The sequence below is a fragment of the Stegostoma tigrinum genome, chromosome 15, assembly GCF_030684315.1.
Source record: "Stegostoma tigrinum isolate sSteTig4 chromosome 15, sSteTig4.hap1, whole genome shotgun sequence".
NCBI classification, from domain to species: Eukaryota; Metazoa; Chordata; class Chondrichthyes; order Orectolobiformes; family Stegostomatidae; genus Stegostoma; species Stegostoma tigrinum.
In genome coordinates, this window is record NC_081368.1 from 34,515,158 (window position 1) to 34,539,019 (window position 23,862).

Sequence of the window (23,862 nt, forward strand, 5' to 3'; positions counted from 1 at the left end):
CTGTATTTCTGCCTAAGATTTTTTTAGGGCTGTAGTCCTAACTGCGATTTTATTTGAGGGCAACTCTTAGGAATTTTACATAACTGGAGATCTGTGATTTGATATATGATGAGCATTGGATTTAAAAAGGGTATAGTAGCAGTAACCAAGGAAGTGCAGGCACTTGCCCACAAGAGGAGTGAAAGACCAAGATTAGGTTATTTTATGAGTCATAATCAATGAATCAACGTTCAGTATTCACACATATCTATACATGAAATTCAACATGTAACGCTGCTTGGTGTTTAATACATTTCCCCAGTGACTACTCTTCAAAAGTACTTATTGGCTGTAAAGCACTTTGAAATGCCCAGTGATCATGGAAACATTGCACAAATGAAACTTTTATTTATTCATCTTTGGAAATTAATGCAAAAATCTAATTTTTAAAGAATATGGTTGATGCAGATTCAACTGCAACCTTTAAATGGAAATGAATTGATATTTTTTGAGAATGGGAGCAGAAGGTTACAGAGATATTAATAGGATTGTTTGGTTTTGTTTCAAGGCAAATCAGAGAAAAAAATTGATCTTTCTTAAAATAGAGCATCAGTGAGTGATTGTAGTGTAGTGGGATGGAGGGTGAGTTGAAGTTTGTGATGTAATTATCAAATGTGAATTCTGAAAGGGTCTGAGTTAAATAATCTCTATCAATCTAGGCTTCTCAATTTTTAAAAATGGTGGAACATTGAAATGTTTTGCTTTAACCAGTTCTATTCACGCTTGGTGCAAACCCTGATATAATCTACGGAACACATTTCCTCCCTTTCACATTGAAATCCTCTTGAACACACTTCTACTCAACACATTTACTGGATCGATTCCAATTGCCACTAGGTTAGCATAAATTACAGCACATTTATCAAAGCTATTTTGAAAGTCTCTTTTAAAACATCTATTGGGTTGAGGGACTGGCAAAGTTTAAATGTCTCCTTCATTCTGAGTGTGCCACAACAGCTACAACAGTTTTAAAATGTAGCACTTGTACTATCCCATCTGGTCCTCACCGACAAGGTTATGTCATATGGATAATTACCTCACACGCCTGCTCAATTTTTTCAGCATCATCGTCTTTTAATTTCCAAAGGATACATACACTCATGGAATACATCTATTTCAACTCTGACCAGAATGTAACAGGCAACTGGTGGGTTTGACAGAGGGATTACCATCTCCAGTGTAAGTCAAATGAGCAGTGAGTGGGGGTTGTTGCAAATGCCCCATCTATAGCTCACTGATTTGGAATGTAAAAAACCTGGCAATTGTCTGTTAAGTAAAGGTGTCCCACCAATTTTTAATGGAAGCCAACTGTTATAGTGGTGGGTAGCGGACAGCAAGATTATAAAAAGCAAGCAAGTTGACTCTGACCATTAGCTTGAAAGTTTTTCTTGTAATGGTGAAAGGGCTGATTGATCAATTTATCAATAAAATGATGACTTCTCCCTTTTAGGTCGGCAACTGATGTCAAGAAATCATGTCAATGACATCAGCATTGTTCACGGACCTTAATTGCAGTGCAAGAAAAAAGGAGATGACCGATCAGGGCTACCAAGATAAGATTTGCCAGCCCCTGTCTTTTCCTACTGCAACTGTTCAGCACTGCAACGTACCTCCACCACACAGACCACAGTGGTTTGAGAAGGCAGCTCTCCAAAATTTGTTTCTATTTGTTCAAGGGTTGTGAGTGTTGCTGGCTGGTCCAGCATTTATTGCACTCCCCTAGTCGCTCTTGAGAAGATGGTAGTGAGCTGCATTCCGAGCTGCTGCAGTTTTTTATGCTGTAGGTAGACCCACAAGGGAGCCAGGAGGGAGTTCCAGAATTTTGACCCACTGACTATGGAATGGTGATATATTTTCAAGTCAGCGTGGTGTTTGTCTTGGGGAGCATCTTGTAGGCGATGGTGTTTTCACGTATATGCTGCCCTTGTCTTTCTAGAGGAAATGTTTGTGGGTTTGGAAGGTGCTGTCCAAGGACATCCGGTGAATTTCAGTAGGACAGCTTGTAGATGGTACACACTGCTTTTTCTGAGCTTTGGTGGTGGAAGTAGTGACTATTTGTGGATGTGGCACCAATCAAACGGGTAGCTTTGTCCTGGGTGGTGTCAAGCTTCTTAATTGGTGTGCGTTCCATCAGAATCCTGATGCACCTAGTAGATGGTGAACATGCTTTGGGGAGTCAGGTGATGACTTACTCTCAGCGGGTTTCCTAGCCTTAGACCCACTTTTGTAACCACTGTATTTATATGACTAGTCCAGTTGAGTTTCTCATTAATGGTAGCCTCCAGTGATGGTAACCTGTGTTTCCACTAATTTATTCTTCTTCTGTGTGGACCTCCAAGGGCCATGTACAGCAGAAACTTTGGAACTTGAAGTCAATGAAGTGAATGGTCTCAACATACCAAACACCATGCACGGATCATTGGAATGCAGCTTAGACAGAACACTGGCGTAATGTTATTGAAAGTCAAGGGACTATAGTTAGATTTTATGTAGTTGGAGAAGGTCATTAACTGGCATTTGTGTGGTGCAAATGTTACTTTCAACTTTTTAGCCCAAGCCTAGAAGTAGCCCAAATCTTGCTGCATGTGGAAATGGGCTGCTTCAGTATCTCCAGTGTCATGAAGGGTGCTGAATGTTATGTAATCATTGACAAACATCCCCGCTTCTGACCTAATGATGGAAGAAGGTCATTGATGAAGCAGTTGAAGATGAACCTAAGACACTACCCTGAAGAGCTCCTGCAGAGATGCCCTGGAACTGAGATGACTGGCCTTCAACAACCACAACCATCTTCCTATGTGCCAGGTATAACAACAAACAGTGGAGAGCTTTCCCCCGATTCTAATTGATTCTAGTTTTGCTAGGGCTCCTCACTGACACATTTGATCAGATAACGTCTTGATGTTAAGTGCTGTCACTCTCACCTCACCTTTGGAAATCTGGTGTTTTGTTTGGAATTTGTTTGAACCAAGAGTACTTTATCAATGGTATGAAATTAAATATGGATTACAAAAAGATTTGGCAATTCAGGTAAATAGATCTTAAAACCGTCATGAGCAGATGCAGAAAGTAATGATGAAACCTAATGGAATTCTGATCTTTATACCTAGAGGACAGGAATACGAGAACACAGAAGTTAAACTGCAGTTATACAAAACCCTGGTTAGACCGTCTTGGAATGTTGTGAGCATGCATGGGTACCACACCTTCGGAAGGATATATTGGCCTGGGAGGGAGAACAATGTAGGTTTACAAGAATGATACCTAGACATCACTGGCTAGGTTACAATGAGGTATTATACAAATTAGGCCTGTTTTCTCCAATCTTTAGAATCTTAAGAGGTGATCTGGTCAAAGCCTTCAAGATATTAAGATAGGGTATACTTTTTCTATTGATTGGGGGTTCTAGAACTAGGGGCATAGTCTAAGAATTAGGGACAGACCGTGGAGGAGAAACGCTACGAAGCATTTCTACACAGATAGATGTTTGGAACTCCCTTCCATAAACGCCAGTGGCTGCTGGATCAGTTGTTAATTTTAAATCTGAAAGATATGAATTTATATTAAGAAGAGATATTAAGAAGTACGGGCCAAAGGCAGACATATGGACCTAGGTAACAGATCAGCTATGATCTCAGTGAATGGTGGAAGAGGCTCGAGGCACTGTTCCTATGTTTCAATGTACTGAGGGCAGAATTTGCATGGTTATGGTGGCACCCAAACTAAATGTCAGTGAACAGATTATTGCTGAGCACACGCTGCTTGATATCACTGTTGATGACATCTTCCACCGTTTTACTGGTGATCTGATAACTGAGAGGAAGACCAATGGATCTGCTTGGGAAATGGACAATAAATTCTGGCCTTGTTAACATTTCCTAAATCCCATGAGAGAAAAAAAATACAAACCTGATGCTGCCCTGTAACTATTTCTCCCTCTTAGACAGAATTGCTGCTTGCTTTTATTTTCAAGCACTCTATTCTCTACTACTTTTGAAAAACTTTAAACTAGGCATATATTAAGGGCATCTAGAACTCAAAAACTGATTGCAAGTGTCACAGCACTTAAGGATTCAAAATGTGCTACACAATTTTAAGCATTTTGAAATCATTAAAGTAACAATATCTCTAACGCAACAAATTACTTTAAATATCTCAAAAACTTTCAACAGTTTTACGCAGGAGCTGCTCATCTTTTAACGTGATTGGAAATGGTTGTCTTCATTCGTACAATCTTTGACTTTTGGGCAGGATCAGTAAATGGTTGTAGAATCATGGACAGAGACAAAATTTGTGTTGAGAGTCATAACCCAGTCTTATCACCCAGATTTGCATTTATAACTGAGGCTCCTATTTGTCTCTGGTTGTGCTTTGGCATCTAATTTTAAGTTCTTATGAAAATCGGAATAATTGGAAACCAAGTTTAATTTTGTGCTTCAACAATGCATATTACTTTAGTTGCACTACCATCAATTTTTGAAGCACAAACTGTGCAGTAGCAGCACCAATACATCTTATCTTGTTAAAATATAATCCTCATAAAGCAGTTGGTCTCAGATTTGAACTCTCTACAGAGGGTTAATAGCTTTCATCTCCAGCAGCAGTTGAGGTGTAATGGTTGGACAGGGGAAGAAGAAAACATGCCATGTTTTTATACTTTTTTTCCAGTGGATTCTGATCATGTGTGAGTTTGTGATGCTGATATGATCAGGAGGTTGGAATTGAACTGTTGGCTGGTGAATAGGGCCGCAGAAAATAATGCCATTTGGCCCATCATGTGAGTATCACAGTTTTCCAGAGTAATCCAGCTGGCTCACCATCCTAACTCTTTCTCTGTATCCTTTTTCTCAATCTTTCAAACATTTATCCAATTTCCTTTTGCAAGCTACTGCTCAAAGATGTGCAGGTTAGATGGATTAGCCGTGTTACAGTGTCCTGCAGTGCCCAAGGATGTGCAAATTAGGTGCATTGGCCATGGGACAAAAATTTCATTTGGGTTACAGTGGTAGGGTAGTTGAGGTGGCCGGGTCTGAGTGGGGTGCTCTTCAGAAGGGCAGTGTAGACTTGATGGGCCAAATGGCCTATATCTGCACAGTATAGGTTCTGTAATTCTTTGATTCCATTCTATTGAAACTTATTCCATCAGACAGCACATTTTAAATACTAAGCATTCATTGTTTGAAAATGTTTTTCTTCGTGTTACCTCTGGTTCTTTTACCAATCACCTGATATCTGTGTCCTCTGTTTATCAACCTTTTAGCCATTAGAAACAGTATCTTTTTCCAATACATAAATAGTCATATGTAAGAATATATTTATATGAATAATAGCCCCTTGAGCAAAATACCAGAGACTGGCTTATGCATATGAAATCAAGCCCCAGCAAGGGTCAATGGATTCAGGACAGAAAGAGCAGGAAGGAAAGAACAACATCTGCAATTATAAAGAAAAATGGGTGAAGTGCACTAATGAGGCAACATGAACAAGCCTTTCATTTGCAAGTGTACTGTTAATTATACAAGGCTAAACATTTTTTCTTTGTAGCATACTACAAGAGCAAATTTTGAACCTTTTTTTTAAATTAAAAATATTTAGGTAATATGCCAGAAGTTGTAAAAGCTCATGATTACCAATAATGGCTTGTGCAGTTTTCCTGTGCGTCAGTACAGCATCAAATCAGTGACAGTGAGAGTCTGAACCTGCTTTTAGGTTGAATAAATTCTGGCTTCTGTAAACAGATCAGAAGCAAGAATATTCCACTAATGCTCTTGTAGACTAAGCCAAACTGACAACAATTAATTACAGAATAATATATCAGTGCAACTGTTTAGACTTTTCAGTTGTAACTTTTAGGATGGAGAGAAGGTTTGCATAGCCATTTGCCAAATAAAGGCAAGAATTTCTGAACAACGAATGAGGGTTGAAAGCTCATTCTGAGCTTCAGCTGCTGGGAACTCTGCAGTGCTACTGAGCATGTGTAGTACATTCCACAGGCTGCATGGGTACTGAGATTGATGCATTTTATAGTCAGAGGACAGTTTAATGTAAACTGCACATTCAATGAATTACGCATTTCAATTTTGCTACATACACACACAATACTGTTGGAATGTATGTTGTACTTATAGTGCATATATAGGGCTGATTGCAGGACTGACATTAGTTCACTAGATGAATTTAATTTTGGTTCTTTATGAGTTAGAGCTCTTTAAAGTATAATTAATGTACATTAAAAATATCAGGCAGTTCAAGCAGTTATTTTGTGTGTTTCACAGAAAAGATACAGTTATTCAGGCAGCTTACAACATATTTTATGCCTATCAAAATAATCAAAACACTTAGTTGCATCATGAGATCCATTTTGCTTCCAATAAATATTTAAGAATTTTTTTAAGAATAAAATTAAACTAACGTGTCTCTGGTAGTGAGTATACCTGTAGAAGTCCAGGATAGAACAGGTTAATTTCCCTGAAAATTTTCCCTTATGCAGTAGGGGGTTAATACCCCAAACCTCAATACAAATTTTGGGTTCCATGTTGCCTCTTCTTGACCAGCTAAATCCACTCTAATTGTTTGGGTGATGGCCCTTTATTTAGTATGAGGAGCATCTTAAGCCCACACTGGGCACATGTAGCACTTCACAGAACCATTGGCCAATTGCAGACCAGCGGTTATTTGCCATACCAGGATCAGTGGGCACCGCTGATGTTGTAGCAAGCTCAGAAGGAAGAGGAAATGGGCATGTCCTCAGACCCAAGTAAGCCTGGGATCACACCTTTGTAGGCCCTAATAATAGAGGTCAGATGTGTTGGATGTTAGGAGGCAAAACTGTGGTGGGGTGGGGTTGGAGGAGCGGGGAGGGTGCTCTGATTGGCACTGGCCAACATCCTGCGGAAATAAATCCGCCAAACTACACTTTTTGTTCATGCCCCTCCTGACATCTACTGGTTTGGTCCACACGAGGCCCTAAACTGTTACTATCCTCCATTTAAGAAGCTGATTTTGGCCACAGGCGTGTGTAAAACCCAAGAACTCCCCTGCTGCCTGTAAAGTCATGGCAGGGTAGGTAGGCCAATGATAAAATGCCCTAAATTAAGGGGTCACTACCTTTTTTGCCAACAATAGCAGTTTGCAAACTTCAGTCCGCTAGTTCCTTCACTGGAATATGCTTCTATGAGCAATGGGCAGCTCTGCAGTACATTATTTTCACGTGTATGTTTTTTAACTTTGGAAGGCAGTATAGCTGTGCCTGAATCATTTCTTATCTGACATTTTTACTCACATATTCCTGAAAGATTTTAACTTGGCAATCAGATGTGAGGATATGACTTAATTTACATCTTTTCTTTAACTCAGGAGAGATGAGGTCTCTTGCTGTTTCTACTGCTGACCTCTGTGAGCAAACAATTCAGCAACAATAATTTGTTTTTATAAAACCCACCTAATACAGCAAATATTACAATGTTGTTTTGCAAAAATGAACAACAGGACGGGGAGGAATGGATGCAAATTAATATTAGGAAAAGAGTTACCAAAGGTGACTCAAACATATCACAAGAGAAAGGTTTTGAGGAGGATTTGATGGTAGAATTAGTAGTGGTATGATGAAAGGTTTTAGGATGCCATGCTAAAACAAATGAAGGCCCCTCGTGACTGGCTGTTCCCAGGTTGACAAGGCTCAGAGGTGTAGTCCTAAAATCTGCCACAAGAACAGCTCTAAATGTACACTTTGCACATTGCAATCCAATCTTAAAGCAGATGACCTGAGATGATTTGATGGAAGTAAATACCAGATTTCTGCTCCCAAGTCAGGGTGTTTGCCAGCTCACAGCAATCACCTCAGCAGAACCTTGACCAAATACTTCAAACTTTACTCTGGACATGGGCAGGGTGAGGGATTCAGTTAGTCCCGTAGCCCCTGAATTGAGGCCAAAGTTGGCTCTGCAAATTGCAGAGTGCTGCTTTAGCCTGTTCAAAAGGCCCATTTCGATTCTCTGAGAATTCATCCCCGCTGCGTTCTTAAATTCCAGGCCCTCAATCCCTCCCCACGTGCAAACTAAATGCCAACCCATCTGCCCCTTATCTTACAGATGCTGTGACACATCTGTGAAAACTCATGTTAACCCATCCACCAACTTTGCCCTTACAATCTCCATGACAGCTCGCCCAATTTCCACCATGTTGAGCTGTGTTGAAATACAATAGAGGTCTAAATGTACAGTTCTTACTCTGTTTAAAAATATTCATGAAAATCCATTCAAATTGTTATGTATCCCCAATTGCCTAATCACCTATAAAATCAAATGTCTATTCAATACCTCAAGCCAAAGTTAACTAATACTTTAATATGGCTTTTGAGTCAATAATCAAACAGTGATCTTAGGATTGCCTGCTGATATAGTTATGGCTTGTGGAAAGCAGCCAAGCATTCATTATTATATAAAGATAAGCCCTGAGGAAAAAGTTACAAATAACAATTGTAACTGCTAGAACAGAGTTTTTTTCAACTCATCCTGATGCAGGCAGCCTGTTTTTCTTTCATTTTGTTTTAAATGGCTTGGCACTTAGAAAATATCACATCATAACAGTTCTACAGATTTTGCTCACCCTTCATGTATGCTTACATTTATTCTAAATATTCATGATTAACACAATTGTGGTTTAAAGTCCACACTATCGTGAAAATGAGTTCTGTTTGAACTTAGCACTATGTTCAAATGACCTTGCTAAGTTGATTTTCTCTCATGTATGAGGCACAGCCTACCTTTTGCTCACTAACTAAGAGGTTGTGAGGTGCTGTGGTTGAATGAAGCAGTGGCGATGCCTTCCTAAGTTAGATATTCCCAAGCCTAACCATATTCTGGGTCAAAACTATGGGCCTCTGAAAATGAGGAGTAGCAAAATGTTTTACAGTTTGCTGGAAAGAAAAATACAAGTGAACATTACTGGGGTAGTTGATTTGTTAAAATATTAGGTATCACCCGTCTTTTCTCTATTCTAATGCTACTGAAACAATTGTGTGTGATGATATAATTTGAATATATATAATGAGCCAATGTTTCAGTAAATGTCAGTGTTTAAAATTAATTTGAGTATGAAACATGGAGACGTTCTCTTAACTATCAGTATATGACAATGTATCAATTAGCCAACCACTATGAGGCAGATTACTACAGTTAGGTCTACAGATGGAATTTGTCAGCAGATCCAAAATTGCTGCATGATTTAGCGCATAATGTTATTTTAAACTTAAATTAAAAATTTTTTTTTGCTCAGTTTTGGATTATGAAGAAGTTTCAAACAGGGTGAGATTCTAAAGTCGACTGGCATCTATTTTCTGTCATATTAGTGGAAAGAAACATCAGATGTTCATCGTCATTTGACCTTAAAGAAGAGAAGAATTTGGCATTGGGTATAATAAAAAAAACTCAAAGAACAAAATGTGATGCGTGTGAGGGATAGATTGTTCTTTATGTAATGTAATTTAAGGATCACAATAGGGCATGTGATTTGGTAAACTAACGGTGAAGGGCAGAAGAATTTATTGAACAGTGGATAATTTTCAGAGAATAAAATTACTCAAAGAGAAATATCTGACTTTAGCCACAGGACTTTTGTCATTGGAACATTGTCAAATCAATTAGTCAGCTCAGTACAAATTCATCAAAGAAATGGAAAAGACCTTAGAGGAAATTTTAAAACCCTAGCTTGAGAAGGGCAAAGGGCAAAGTATTTATTTTCAGTTTTAATAGAAATCTTCTCGCCAAAGGCTGGAGTTTATTTATATATTTTAAAAGACTATGTGCTTCAAAGTTAACCAAGGTTTAGATTTGTTGCTTGTGAATTTTAGCTTCCCCGAGATCGGTAAAATTGAAAGCTGGGGTAAGTGAGAAGGGACAGATTCAACAGGTAAGTGCCATTACAACAGGGCTTGCAGACCCCTTATCCAAGCTCCTGCTGGGGTACAGTCTTCCCTACAATTGGACCTACTCTGTATTTGGACCCTCCTGCCCTTGAGTGGACAAGTCCCACAAGCACCTGCTTGTGATTGGATTCCCTTCTCTCGTGATCGGAGTCCTCTCACCACCCATGATCCAAATCCCACCTCCCAGTGTCTAAATGTCGCCACTCTCCCCTTTTTTCCCAACAATGTATCAACAGCCTACTATCTCCTCCATAGCATCTCCCCCACCCTGCTCCCACTGAACCCTTCTCCCACTGAGCCCTTATCCTTCATCTCTTATTCTTGCCCTCATTCTAAGGTTAGCAAAGGTAAAGAAGTATTTAATATTAATTTTGTAGCTTTATAAAGACAATACAGGTATCTAATTGGAAGATAACTTTGTTAGCTTATCGAACAGTGAATTAGATCAATGAGCTAATTAAATGGCCATGCAACAAAGTACATTTGCAGTCAAAACTGAAAAATGGACTAGCCAGGACAGAACTCTTACAAGTCAGAACCAAAGAAGGTAAGTTGTTGAAATAAATAATTTTCTTTCTATAGATGGCACTAAGGTCATGCTGTCAAATTCCTTGTTACCCTTTAAGCAAAGCAATCTGGTCTGAAATAGTATCATTATTGATTGTTGTTCGAAAGAATAGTAAATTCTAAATTTGCTTGGATCCCACAAACAACTGGTAAAGAAAACATCCTAAATTTTCAACTTATGAGGAATTTATTACATAAGTTACTAATGCATTAATATTTTAGTCATTAAGTTGTATCTTCATGTTCTTGTACATGATAGCAAGATCAAAGCAAGTTCCATTTTTACCATTAGGCAAGATTTAGAGCCATAGAGTCATAGAGCTGTACAGCATGGAAACAGATCCTTTGGTCCAACTCGTGTATGCCAACCAGATAACCTAAATTAATCTAGTCCCATTTGCCAGCATTTGGCCCATATCCCTCTAAACCCATCCTATTCAGATACCCATCCGGGTGCCTTTTAGATATCATAATTGTACCAACCTCCACTATTTCCTCAGGCAGCTCATTCCATACACTCACCACCCTCTGCATGGAAAAGTTGCTCCTTAAATTTTCCTCCTCTCACCTTAAACTTATGCCCACTAGTTTTATCTCAAGATTCATTCAGCTTGTGAATATATTCAGAATAAGCTGTAAAATTTTACAGGCATTGGTTGTGTCAACATATCAATTGGTGACATCATAATTTGCAGTTCAGTTAAAGAAAACGATGACAGCAAGCTAGAAAGTAATTGAAGCTCGTAGGTGAAGAAGTCAATCTGTAACTTGAAGAGGAAGGTATGTTCCTTGGATTCACTTCATAATCATTTGTGGTAAACATCAGGAGGGAACTTCATCTTGCAGACAAAATAGAAATGAAATGTATGGAGCATCTGTTGTATCTGTCTGATGACATGGGCAAGAATCACAAAGCAAATTGGGGGCTGTAGATCAGTTGAGTTTGCCATTACTACTCATGTTGCTTACTGACAGTTCTCCTACAAGACAAGAGCAGCCCTGCCACATTTAAAACCAAAAGTGCATCTCTGAAAGGGAAGCAAGAAACATTACATTCAAATCCTAGGCTATTTAAAGAAAAATTAAATGATTTGACCAAGATCACTTAGATACAAGTGTTACTCACTTCTTATCACCAGTTTTACCCCGTGCCACCGTTATCCAAAACTCATAAGCCTTCCTACCCATAATTTCCATTATTTTACTTCAATTACAGGTGCACATCAATTAATCTCCTGCCATTAAAAAAAATTGATTGACTGTGTTGAACAAGGCTATGGTGTGCTAGGTGTTAATGTTTATGTTACATCTGGTCCATCTATTCTACTGATGTCTCACACAGTCTACACATAGAGATGAGGAGCTTTGCTTCAGCTTTCATAGGGAGCAAATGTTTCTGTGCCAGCTCCTGCAGGTCCTAGTCACCGTGCCTGACTAGAATACCATTGTACTAATTGTTATCATGCAATAAACCCTCTTATTACTGAAGAACAGAGCTTCTTCTGTAGCTACTCTATAGTGGTGTATCATTTACCTCTAATCATTAGACAGGCCCAAGATAAAGAAGGATTGCTGGCAGGGAACTATCTCAAATGGGCCTAATGCACTATCACAAACTGGTAGAAGTGGCATATATCACCAAGTTCCAAGAGTCCCACATCAATGTTAGAGAGGGAGTTCCAGAAAGAACAGTGACATATTTCTACGTCAGGATACTGAGTGGCTTGGAGGTGATAATGTATCTGCTGTCTTGTCGTTCCAGATGAAAATGGTCATGTGTTTGGAAGGTGCTGTCTAAGGAGACCTGGTGAATTTCTGCACTGTATCTTGTAGATGGTGCATACTACTTTAATTGTGTGTTGATGGTGGGGGGGGAGCGTGGTGTGGATTGGAATGATTGCTTGTGGATGTGATGACAATCATGCAAGCTGCTTTGACTTGGATGGTGTGAGGCTTCTTGAGTGCTGTTTGAGCTGCACTTATCCAGCAAGTGGGCAGTATTCCATAACACTCTTAACTTGTGTCTTATAGATGGCAGACAGGCTTTGAGAAGTCAGGAGGTGAATTAGCTTTGCAGCATTCCTGATCTTGTAGCCATTATGTTTATATGGCTAGTTCAGTTCAACTTCTGCCCAATTGATGGAACGTGTTTGGGCTTAAAACACTACCCTAAGGACCTTTTGCAGAGATGACCTAGATCTGAGATGACTGATCTCCAACAACTACAATCATATTCCTTTGTGCCTGGTAAGACTCCAACCAGGACAGAGATCTCCCCCATCCTCATTGACTCTAGTATTGCCAGTGCTCCTTGATGGCATAAACAGTCAAATGCCTTTGTTTTGCATAAAACTTACAACTCACATGCCTTTGTTTTGCATAAATTTTATAGCACACAAACATGCTATTCTGCTTGACAGGTCTACACCCCACACAAACTTCCTTTCATCCTTAATATTGTTTACACTGACTTATATAGTAATAGTTGTTCCCAACTGTGGAGGGAAAAAACAGTTTTTTATTACACACTTAATGGAAATTTATCGAAAGGAGCATATGTATGGAAATCAGGTGAAGAGAACATTTTGACCGCAATACATACCATGTTAAAATAGCCCATGTTTTTACCAGAGATCCTGCCTGTCTTGCTGAATATTTCCAGTATTTTCTTTTTTGTTTCTGTAATAATAGCTTCTGATATTATCTTGGTTTACTTATGAAGAATGGCTAATATTCCTAAGATCTGCTTGACATCTGTATGGTCATAAGATGTAGGAGGAAAAATAGACCATTTGGCCCAAAGAGATCGTAGGAACTGCAGATGCTGTAGAATCTGAGATAACAAGGTGTAGAGCTGGATGAACACAGCAGGTCAAGCAGCATCAGAGGAGCAGCTGGTCCACCATTCAATGAGATGGTAACCGATCTGATAATCCTCAACTCCATTTTATTCCCTTTTCCCCATTACGTTTATTTCCCTTATTGATTAAAAATCTGTTTATCTCAGTCTTGAATGTGCTTACTGTTCCAGCTTCAACTCACAGACCCTCTACAGTAAAGAATTCCACAGACTGACGACTCTCTGAGGAAAAGCTTTCCTCCGCATCTCTGTCTTACTTTATGATAACTCTGAGATAATGCTTTCTTCCCTGTATTTTCCTACAAGGGAAAACAACTTCTCTGCAACTGCTCTGTCATATCCCTTAATATAATTATACGTCTTAATAAGATCTTTCATTCTACTAAACCCCAGTATGTAAAAGACCAATCTACTCAACAATTCCTGTTCAGGAAATACCTCTATACACAGGATCAAACTAGTGAACCTTCTGTGGGCTGTCTCCAATGCCAGTATATCTTTCCTTAGACAAGAGGATTAAAATTGTACACATATTCAATGTGTGGTCTTACTAGCATACTCTGGAGGTCTGCCATTAACTGTGTGCTGGGAAGGGCTACCGAGCAAAGGGACCTACGTATGCAGATGCAGTTCCTCGCTAGTGGAGTCATAGGTAGACAGGGTGGTGAGGAAGGTGTTTGGTATGTTTGCCTTCATTGGTCAGAACACTGAGTATGGGAATTGGGATATCATGTTACAGCTGTACATGACATTGGCGCACAGGACACTTTTAGAAAACTGCATACAATTCTGATTGACCTTCTACAGGAAGGATGTTGTTAAACCTGAGAGGATGCAGAAAATGTTTACAAGGATGTTGCCAAAGTTTGAGTGTTTGAGCTACAGGGAGAGGCTGAATAGACTGAGGCTTTTTTCCCTGATGCTTCAGAGGCTGAGGGGTGACGCTATAGAGGTTTATAAAATCATGAGGTGCATAGGTTGGGTGAATAGCCAAGGTCTTTTTCCTAGGCTGGGGGAGTCCAAAACTAGAGGCCATGGGTTTAAGCTGAGATGTAAGGATTGAAAAAGGACATGGGGGGCTAACCTTTTCACACTGAGGGTGATGCGTTTATGGAACGAGTGAGTAGAGGAAGTGGTTGAGGCGAGTACAACTGCAACATTTAAACATCATCTGGATGGCCCACATGATATTCCATCTGCTGAGGTTTTGCCCAATGACTTCACCTGTTTATATTTCTTTTTAGATTTTTTGCGTCATCTTCACATTTTCCTTTCCACCTATTTTTGTATTATCTGCAAACTTAGCAATAATATTCATTTTCATCAAAGAAGTCATTAATATATATTTGCATATCATTGTGGGCTCAGCATTTATCCCTGTGGCAACCTGTAACATTAATTACAAGTTGCAATCCTGAAAATGCCCCCCTCATCCCAACTCCCTGTCATCCATTTGTAAGCCAATCCTCTTTCCATGTTAAGAAACTTTGCCCAATACCATTGGCTTTTTTTTAAAATATTGTCTGAAAATCCAAAGGTATTGGGCATACTTTATGCAAATTAAGGACTTTGCTTTCTGTTAAAATTGTTTTATATTTTATCTGACTTTCTGCAGCAGTGGCTGTTACTAGAGTGAAATTTTTCAAATGTTTACTTTCTTTTAATTATTAAGAAAATGAAGCTTTTACCTGGATGGTGTTCTAGATTTGCTGAGTGCTTTACTAATGGCCATAGTGGGTGCTGAACGTCTCCTCTCTGCTGCAGGTTTCATCCTCTGTGTGAGAAAAGGATAACAATAATACAATGATAATTTTAAGATATGGTCCACAATATAAAATGCCTGCAGTATACTTCCTGTTGTTAATTCAATTGTATCCTAAGTCAAGTAATTTCCAAGAAATGGAAAAAGGTGCAATTTATATGAAGAAAATTGTAGAATAATCATATGAATTCTGTGGTGTTTACACTTCCTTCAAGCATCCAATTAATCTATTGGCTATCTGATAAAATATTGTCAACCTGAAATGTTAATTCTATTTGTACATCCTCAGATGCTGACTGATTTGTTGACTACTTCCAACATTTCTGAGTTTTTTCCTTTGTTCATTGGACCTGGGCATCACTGGCTGAGCCAGCACCTATTGTCAGCTTCAATTGCCCTTGGGAAGGTGGTAGAGAACCACCATCTTGATTCGCTGAAGTCCATGTCATGTGGGTACTCCCAGAGAATTGTTTAGGATGGAATGGAAGGTTTGTGGCCCAGTAATGGTAAAGGTTCACTCACAATATTCCCCAGTCAGGATGCCATGTGGCTTGGAAAGAAACTTGCGGCTGGTCATGTTCTCTTTTTTCATCCAGGTGGTAGACATTACACACTTGAAAGATGTTGCAAAAGCGTCATTTATAAGCTGCTGTAATGGTGATAATTGATAACTGTTGCTGTCTGCATGGGCTAGTAGCGGAGGAAATAAACGTTGAGAATGATGGATGGGATGTGTTGCTTTATCCTGGGTGGTGTTGAGATCCTTGAGCGTTATTGGCGATGCACTCATCCAGTAAAGTTTTTATTTCATATTTCAAGAATCTATAGTGCTTCAATTTCAATGAATTGACTATCATTTAAAAAAATTGGTACCCACTAAAAGTTAACAGATTTAAAGAGTACAGTTTATAACCTATAGCATTAATTAAACAAAAGCATCTTCTAAGACATGGACCTAGATTTTCAACTGATCATGGAGACTCCATGTATTATCCAAAATGTTACTGCAGCCCCTGGGTCCAGAAGATCTACCCACATTTTCAACAGATCTTGTCTTTTATCAATAGAGGAATGGGGAGGGTCAGGAATGATGGAGATGCCCAAGCTCAGCAGACTCACTTGAATTCAGAGCTGAGTTCAAATAGACTTCATTTTTTATTGGAATGAGGGCCTTATCATAGAGTATGTCTTACAATCTTTTAAGCAAATAAAAATGTTCATGAACAATGAATAAAGTTTGTAGCATTATCAGGCTGACAAGTTCTTTAAGTCCACTGCACTTTACATTTGAACAAAAGCAGCCTGTCGGTCTCTGTGAGTTGAATAACAAATCTATGCTCTGAAACAAAAACAGAAATTGTTGAAGAAACTCAGTAGGTCTGGCGGAATCTATGGAGAGAAAGCAAAGTTAATGTTTCGGGTCCAATGGTCCTTCTTTATAAAAAATCTGCACTGACAGTTTCAATTGTTGTTTGTCTGCATAGCACTAAGTGTTGTTATTAAAACACTATCACGGTTTAACTATTTTCACAACCTGTAACTATCACAGTGGGGCTGGGGCTGGCGTTTGGGAGTGGGATGGTGTGCATAGGTCCATAGTTTGATTGAATAGTACAAGATGTGATTAAAGGATTCACTGCTTTTGATGTTGGGTATTGAATACTATTGTTTGTTTATTTGTAACGGGGTTAGTACTGGAGGAGATTTACATAAAGTAAAACAATTCTTTTATGAACGAGAGGTTGTTGTACATAGTGAAGTATGTAATATATACTCAGAATTTTACTTTATTTCATTTCAGTATGACTACTGAGATCAACCCACAAGGAGTACTAAGCTAATGTGTAGGTTGGCATTGAAAGAATAAGGGCAAAATATGGTACAGTATAGGAACTGTAAGTGTGATGGGGATGAGTGGAGATAGAACTTGGAACTGTAAGTGTGATGGGGATGAGTGGAGATAGAACTTGTCTCAAGTTGGCACGAAGTTGAAATCCTCTGGGTGCACAAGAAGGACAGGTGGGCCAGAATTCCTTGTCCTCAATGCTATTTTCTCCAGAGGAGCCAGGTGTAGTCTCATCTCAGGCTGAGGATGTCCTGATTGATACAGAATGATGAAAGCTGCTGGAGAGAGACCTGCCACATGACAGGGTGGAGTAGCCAACCTATCACAATGGCTATCAAGGTAACAGCTGTGCTAAACTTTCCTGCAACTGGTTGCTTCCAAGTAGCCACTGGCGACTTGTGTGGACTCGCATAACACCAGACACACAAATACATCAACCATCTCACCAATACAATCTGCACCAGATCACACTGTTTCAGTTCATTTTCCCGTTTGAGATCAGTGCTGCACCGGGGCAATAGGCTTTGCCAATATAGCTATCATCCCCCAAGCGTAGGGCATGATAGACACATTGCATTGAGAATACCATACCATAGCAGAGCCGAGTACATCAACAGAAATTCAACAGATTTCTATTCCATCAATGTGGAAGTCATCTATGATCATTGACACCATATCTTGGAAGTCTGCGCCAGATACTCTGGGATCTGCCACAATGTGCACATGCTTGAAAGCTCCTATGTTTTTGTTTCATTTAAGAATTATTTGCTGCATAATTATTGTTTTGTGCTCTGCACAACTAGAGCAAGCAAAAAGAGCCTGAGATTGTTATGGAAGAGCCAAAGGCACTGCAACAGGGACATTGAGCAAGAGGAACATCACCTTCTGCTTGACAGAGCTGAGCAGCATTAAGTGCAATGAGGTGGACAGGGCTTAGTTAACACTTGGTTCCAGTAGGTGAGAATTGGTTACGGTTATCAATCATTAGAAAGGCAAACAGTTCTTGCTTGTTCCCAATGACAAGTGCAACTTCAGTTTGTTTGTTTATTTGTTTTGTTCACCTTTGCTGTTGCTAAATGAAAGTGAATTTTTTTGAACTGTTTGAAGGCTTTCCTGTGCATATGTGTATCTGTATGTGCAAGAAATGTCAGCCATGTGACCTGAGAAGTGTGAATTTGTGTTTGCTATCTCTATGTGCACAGTAAAGGGCAACTCTGGAATGCCACCATTTGACTCAGTACATGTCTGGTTTTCAAAGATAATGCCGGTTCAGGGATCCTGAGATATCTGAAACTGGCAAGAATGTCTGCCTATGGCAAATGGAAGAATAGGATTGGTGGGTGCCATGCTGGTGGCCCATTAGAAAGAAGGCGAGTTTGAGAGGATAGCATGAGAAGATTTGCAAGACATAAGAACATAAGAACGAGGAGCAGGAGTAGGCCATCTGGGCCCTCGAGCCTGCCCCGCCATTTAATAAGATCATGGCTGATCTTTTTGAGACTCAGCTCCACTTACCCACCCACTCACCATAACCCTTAATTCCATTACTGTTCAAAAATTTATCTAGCCTTGCCTTAAAAACATTCAGTGAGGTAGCGTCAGCCGTTTCACTGGGCAGGGAATTCCATAGATTCACAACCCTTTGGGTGAAGAAGTTCCTCCTGACCTCAGTCCTACATCTGCTTCCCTTTATTTTGAGGCGATGCCCACTAGTCCTAGTTTCACTTGCTAGTGAAAACAACCTCCCTGCCTCCACCTTATCTATTCCCTTCATAATCTTTTATGTTTCTATATGTATATAGATGTTTCTTACATGTATCATTCTTCTGAATTCCAATGAACATAATCCCAGTCTACTCAGTCTCTCCTCATAATCCAACCTTCTCAACTCTGGAATCAACCGAATGAATCTCTTCTGCACCCCTCCAGTGCTAGTATATCTCCTCTCAAGTAAGGAGACCAAAACTGCACACGGTACTCCAGGTGTGGCCTCACCAGGACCCTATACAGCTGCAGCATAGCCTCCCTGTTTTTAAATTCCATTCCTCCAGCAATGGCAGACAAAATTCCATTTGCCTTTTTAATTACCTGCTGCACCTGCAATCCCACCTTCAGCGATTTATGCACAAGGACACCCGAGTCCCTCTGCACAGCAGCGTGCAGGAAATTAGTGATGTCTGCGTAAGTGGTTCGCCAGACTTCCTCTACGTTTTATGAACATTATCCAATAAAGTGGCTGCCAACAGTACTGCCCAGCAACTGTTAGGGTCCCAGTCCTCAAGAGTTCCTGGTCCATCTAACATTTAGCCTCGTGTTTGCTCACTCAATGAAATTTTTAACCAATCCCATAACATTATTTGAGGAAGGCCAGGATGTTCACTCCAAAACATTTTTTGCTCAAACTGAGCCTAAAAAAACAGATGTTCTGGCTTGCAGAGCCTTGCTGTGCACAATTTAGCTGTTCTTTCCTATTAAATGCTGTAATTGCTCATTGTCTGTGAGGGGCCTTGTGAATGTCCTGATGTTGCGGAAGATACATGCAAATTCAGTTTCTCTCTCTTCATTCCTACTTAATGTTTGCAGTGCATTTTTGTCTATATCTTTAATACAAGCAGAATACAAGTAGGGGCTCATTAAATACGAGATTTATCTAATGGATTGCTGATGTATATCCTTCATGTACACATTGGTTAAGTGGAGTGGACTTTATTGTAAATTATCTGTCTTCCTCTACTTCAAAGCCAGAAACATCCAATTCTATTTTAAACCTAATAAATGAAATACAATTTCTGAATGGTACCCATTAACCAAGAGACACTGAATATTTGAATCTAACACCAGTACCAAGCAGGAAATTTCCCAGTTGAGGATGGTGATCTCTCACAAGCTTGAACAATATTCTGACTGCAAAGTCATGCTTTCCTTGTCCTCACTGAGAAGACAATTACGTAGGCAAGGCTACCCCAGTGTCAAAAGTTGTTAGTTGAAGTCCTCTATTAGATTAGTTTGGGCCTTCATGTTTTAATAGAGACATTTCCCTTTTGCAATAAAAATGAGTCGTCCTACTTCCATTGCAGTTTCTTACATCCCTTTTGCTTTCTAATAAGATCACGTTTGAAGACACTTCATGAACCACTGACCTGCAAAAGAACAGATAATTGTAGGAAAAGAATTCCAGAAAAATATTCATAATACCATTTGACAATTTCCAGCGTTTGCTGAATCAGACGTAAATTATTGTTTTTAGTAATGTGTATCATATGAGTAAGTATTATACACATATATTTCTTCATAAGATTGCAACTAATTAGGGCAGATTGGCTGTAATCTACGAATTGTTTGTTGCTGGCAGTTTCAGACTGAAAGTTGCAGGTTTGACATCATTGGTCGGGTAGTCATGGCATAAATCAGTTTCCAGTTAATATTCTGTAATACTTCTCTTACCTCCTCAACATTTTTGGTTACCATATGTTCTTTGCAAAAATGTCAGAACAGTTACTATTCATGGCTGATAATTTTGCTTCTGGCAAATAAAATTAATCTTAGGACGGTTTCCAGTAAACTGCATGCATCAAGTAATTACAAATTTATTGTAACTGCTATTCTGGTTAGTAAAAGCTTTTCCACCTGTTCTGAAACTGTAAGTTTATTTTTGCTCATCTGATAGTAAGAAGAAAGGACCTGCCGATGACACTGTCACAATGTTGGTACACTTTTCTACTATGATGGGTATCACAGCTGACTTTGTTTGTATTGTCTCCTCATGCTCAAACAGCTACAGCTTTCAGCAGAGACATCTGGATAATATTCAGGATGAAACCCCTGCTTGATCTTATCCTTTCAATTTTTTGACAATTGCACTGCCTCACATCAGCTGAAATTACAAACTCAGAAGTCTGATGATGGAATCTGGAACATTCTGAAATGTATGCTTAAGTGCATTGATGATAAAGTCAAAGGCAACTCATTTGTGAAACATTTATCAACATTTTTGATAAATGAAAAGAAACCTGAAACATCTAGGAAAGGTGACCACTAGGTAGATCCTAGAGCAACTTTGCATTTACTTGAGAGACTAGCAAGGCTCTGGTTGTAATAAGAAAGAAGAATCAAAAGATTGTGTCTACATAATGACTTAGCGTGCTGTCAAAACGTTTCAAAGTGTTTTGTAAATTAATCATTTGGTATAGAGTCCACTGCAATGCAAAGATAAACCTGGAGGGATGAGAAACTCTTACAAAAATTTGTTCCTTAAGAGGCCAGCCGGAATCCTTCAGTCACGTCATAAAAAATTCTAATACATTATTTTACTGAAAAGCCTTTGGTGGTGAGTTTGAAATCCACTGTAAATACATCAGTGGAAGTCCACAAATAATCTTTTTGTGAATAATTGATGATTCTCTCTCCTTTTCAGCTAGTTGGTTCCCAGATGTCCTTTCTCATGCCAAACACAACAGGATGAAGCAATTCACTCAGGGTGAACTTCTCTAGGTTACAACTGACATATTGTAACAATTTAACAAGGCATAATAAACAGGAACACGAGTAGGTCACTTAGCTCCTCAACCCTGCATTCAATGATATTATAGTTGATCTGTGACTTATTGCATTTACAAACCACGTTCTAAATCACAAATACCTTGGATCAACGAAAATCTCAGATTTGAAATCAACAATTGACGGAGCATCATCTGCCATTTGTATGAGAGGTCCAACTTCTGCTACTTTTTTCGCATGGAGATGTGTTTCTTAACTTTATTTTGAAAGGTCTGACTCTAGCTTTTAAACTATGTTCCCTCGTCCTAGACATCCCAACCAGCTGGAATAGCTTCTATCCACTCTATCAGTTCTCCTTAATAGTTTGAAATCTTACGTCAAAATTGCTTCTTACCCTTCCAAGTCCTAAGGAATAAAACCCTAGTTTGCAATCTCTCCTGTAATTGTTATGCGCAGTTGAGGGGGAGGAATCGGCTCAGCTCTTTTCAAACCCCTCTCAGTCATAACAACAAATGTTTTCATTTCCCTTGTAGCATGTAGGTATCACACTACAGTTAAAGCTAGTTTTCTGGAAAATAATGGAACCAATTACTAACATTTTCTTGAGTGAAAGTAAAAGGGATTTATCTAACACGAATAAACACTGAAAGAACTGCAGATGCTGGAAATCATAAAAAAGACAGTAACTGCTGGAAAAAAGACAGCAGGTCTGGCAGCGTCAGTGGAGAGAAATCAGAATTAACTTTTCGGGTCCAGTGACACTTCCTCAGAAGAATTTATCTAGTCACCCTGGGAAAAAAAAAAGTGACATCACACATACACACAAATGCAGGTAATAAGTTTACAACTAAGAATGTCTGGAACAGAAGAGGGCAAATAAGACTACAGCAGTCGCCGATTTTCGAACGTCTGACTTACAAATGCTCATACTTACAAACACAATCTAAAGGGGTATAACATTAAAATCCCAACATAGAAACATTTCCTGTGCTTATGAAAGTCTCCCTTAAATTGTTCTATATTGTGTTCAGACTTGTGTACAAATCAGAACCTGTTCACAAACTGAGGACAGAGATAATGGGAACTGCAGATGCTGGAGAATCTGAGATAACAAAGTGTGAAGCTGGGGACCACCTGTTCAGAAGTCCTTAGAGTCTACAAAGTGTTGAATTTTAAAGCTAAGGCCACAGTTCATTAATTGTTGACTCAAACAATATGAGGAGCTGAATGTTGTATTTTCATATGAACATCAGGAATGATGCTTTTCATTCTCTGTAGCTTATTGATTTCAGAATTCCTTTTCTGTTTACTATGATTTACGGCTGCTTTATGAGTTAATTAAATCACCTCTGAAATCTGCATAGAGAAGTGTGACACCTGAAATGTTACATTGTAAATGTAGCACTTCACAATGACTGATAAAATACATGCTAACTAAAATTATTAAATGATGGCGGTTACAGTAACTTGATATAAATAAATGCTGTACCATTTAATCTACAAACGTTTTCCTTAAAATACAGAGCGAATTCCCCAAAAGAGGCTAAATCTTGTTAGGCAAGTTGAGTCAAATTTAATCAGTTGTCAGGAACATTGTAGAATGGAATGTACTTGTGATTATCGGAATGAAATTTAGAAGCATTCAGCATTTTATGATTCTATATCTGTAACAAAGTGTGGCATTTGAAATGCGATGTGAAATGTGATCTGAAATATCTCCAAATGACATTTGAAATTTAGTGCCTTCACTGAAGGAATACTGTTGTTAATGTATTCCTTCCAGATCTCACACATTACTCATAGTGCACCAAATGTTTATAGGAGTGCATTGCCATATGGTATTTATAAAGTAATTAATTATTTTAATATTAAATTAAATTAATTAATTATACCTGGCTGGTAATATGGATAGACGTATTGTTATCATGCAATAATAACATGTCAGAAAAGGACAGTGCCTCTTCAGTAATATTTCTATTGTGTTGTACCTTCTACCACTGATCATTAGACAGAGCCTAGACAAAACATAGGCAAAGGAAGATTTCTGGCACTAAAATAGTTTTGTGGATGTGTTAGTTTTTAAAATACAGCATGGCCTGAAAATTCAATACAACATCTGAAGCTAAGTAGTTTAGTACAATATTATAATCAACGGATTCTTTTGCGGTTGATGTTAATAATCTTCACAGTATTAAAAAGGGTACAAATACTTTTGAAGGCATCATAACAGTTTTTAATAATTACTTCAATTTAACAACAAACAACGTTCTTATATGAGCAATATTTAATTGAAAAATTCAGCTTCCAGCAGAAGAAAATTTCATTCAGGGCCTGCACAGATTAGTTGGAAAATTGTCAATAAGGAG

General features: G+C 38.8%; 1 protein-coding gene across 3 annotated transcripts in view; it reads right to left on the bottom strand.

The window, feature by feature from the left end:
* The window catches only part of arhgap20b (Rho GTPase activating protein 20b), a 154,149-nt gene that overhangs the window by 62,508 nt on the left and 67,779 nt on the right, over positions 1-23,862 (bottom strand). For all 3 annotated transcript variants that reach the window (XM_048544022.2, XM_048544020.2, XM_048544021.2), the window contains exon 2: positions 15,080-15,165. In XM_048544022.2, the coding sequence (XP_048399979.1) occupies positions 15,080-15,162 (83 nt within the window). In that variant the 5' untranslated portion in view covers positions 15,163-15,165. The remainder of the gene's footprint in view (positions 1-15,079; positions 15,166-23,862) is intronic.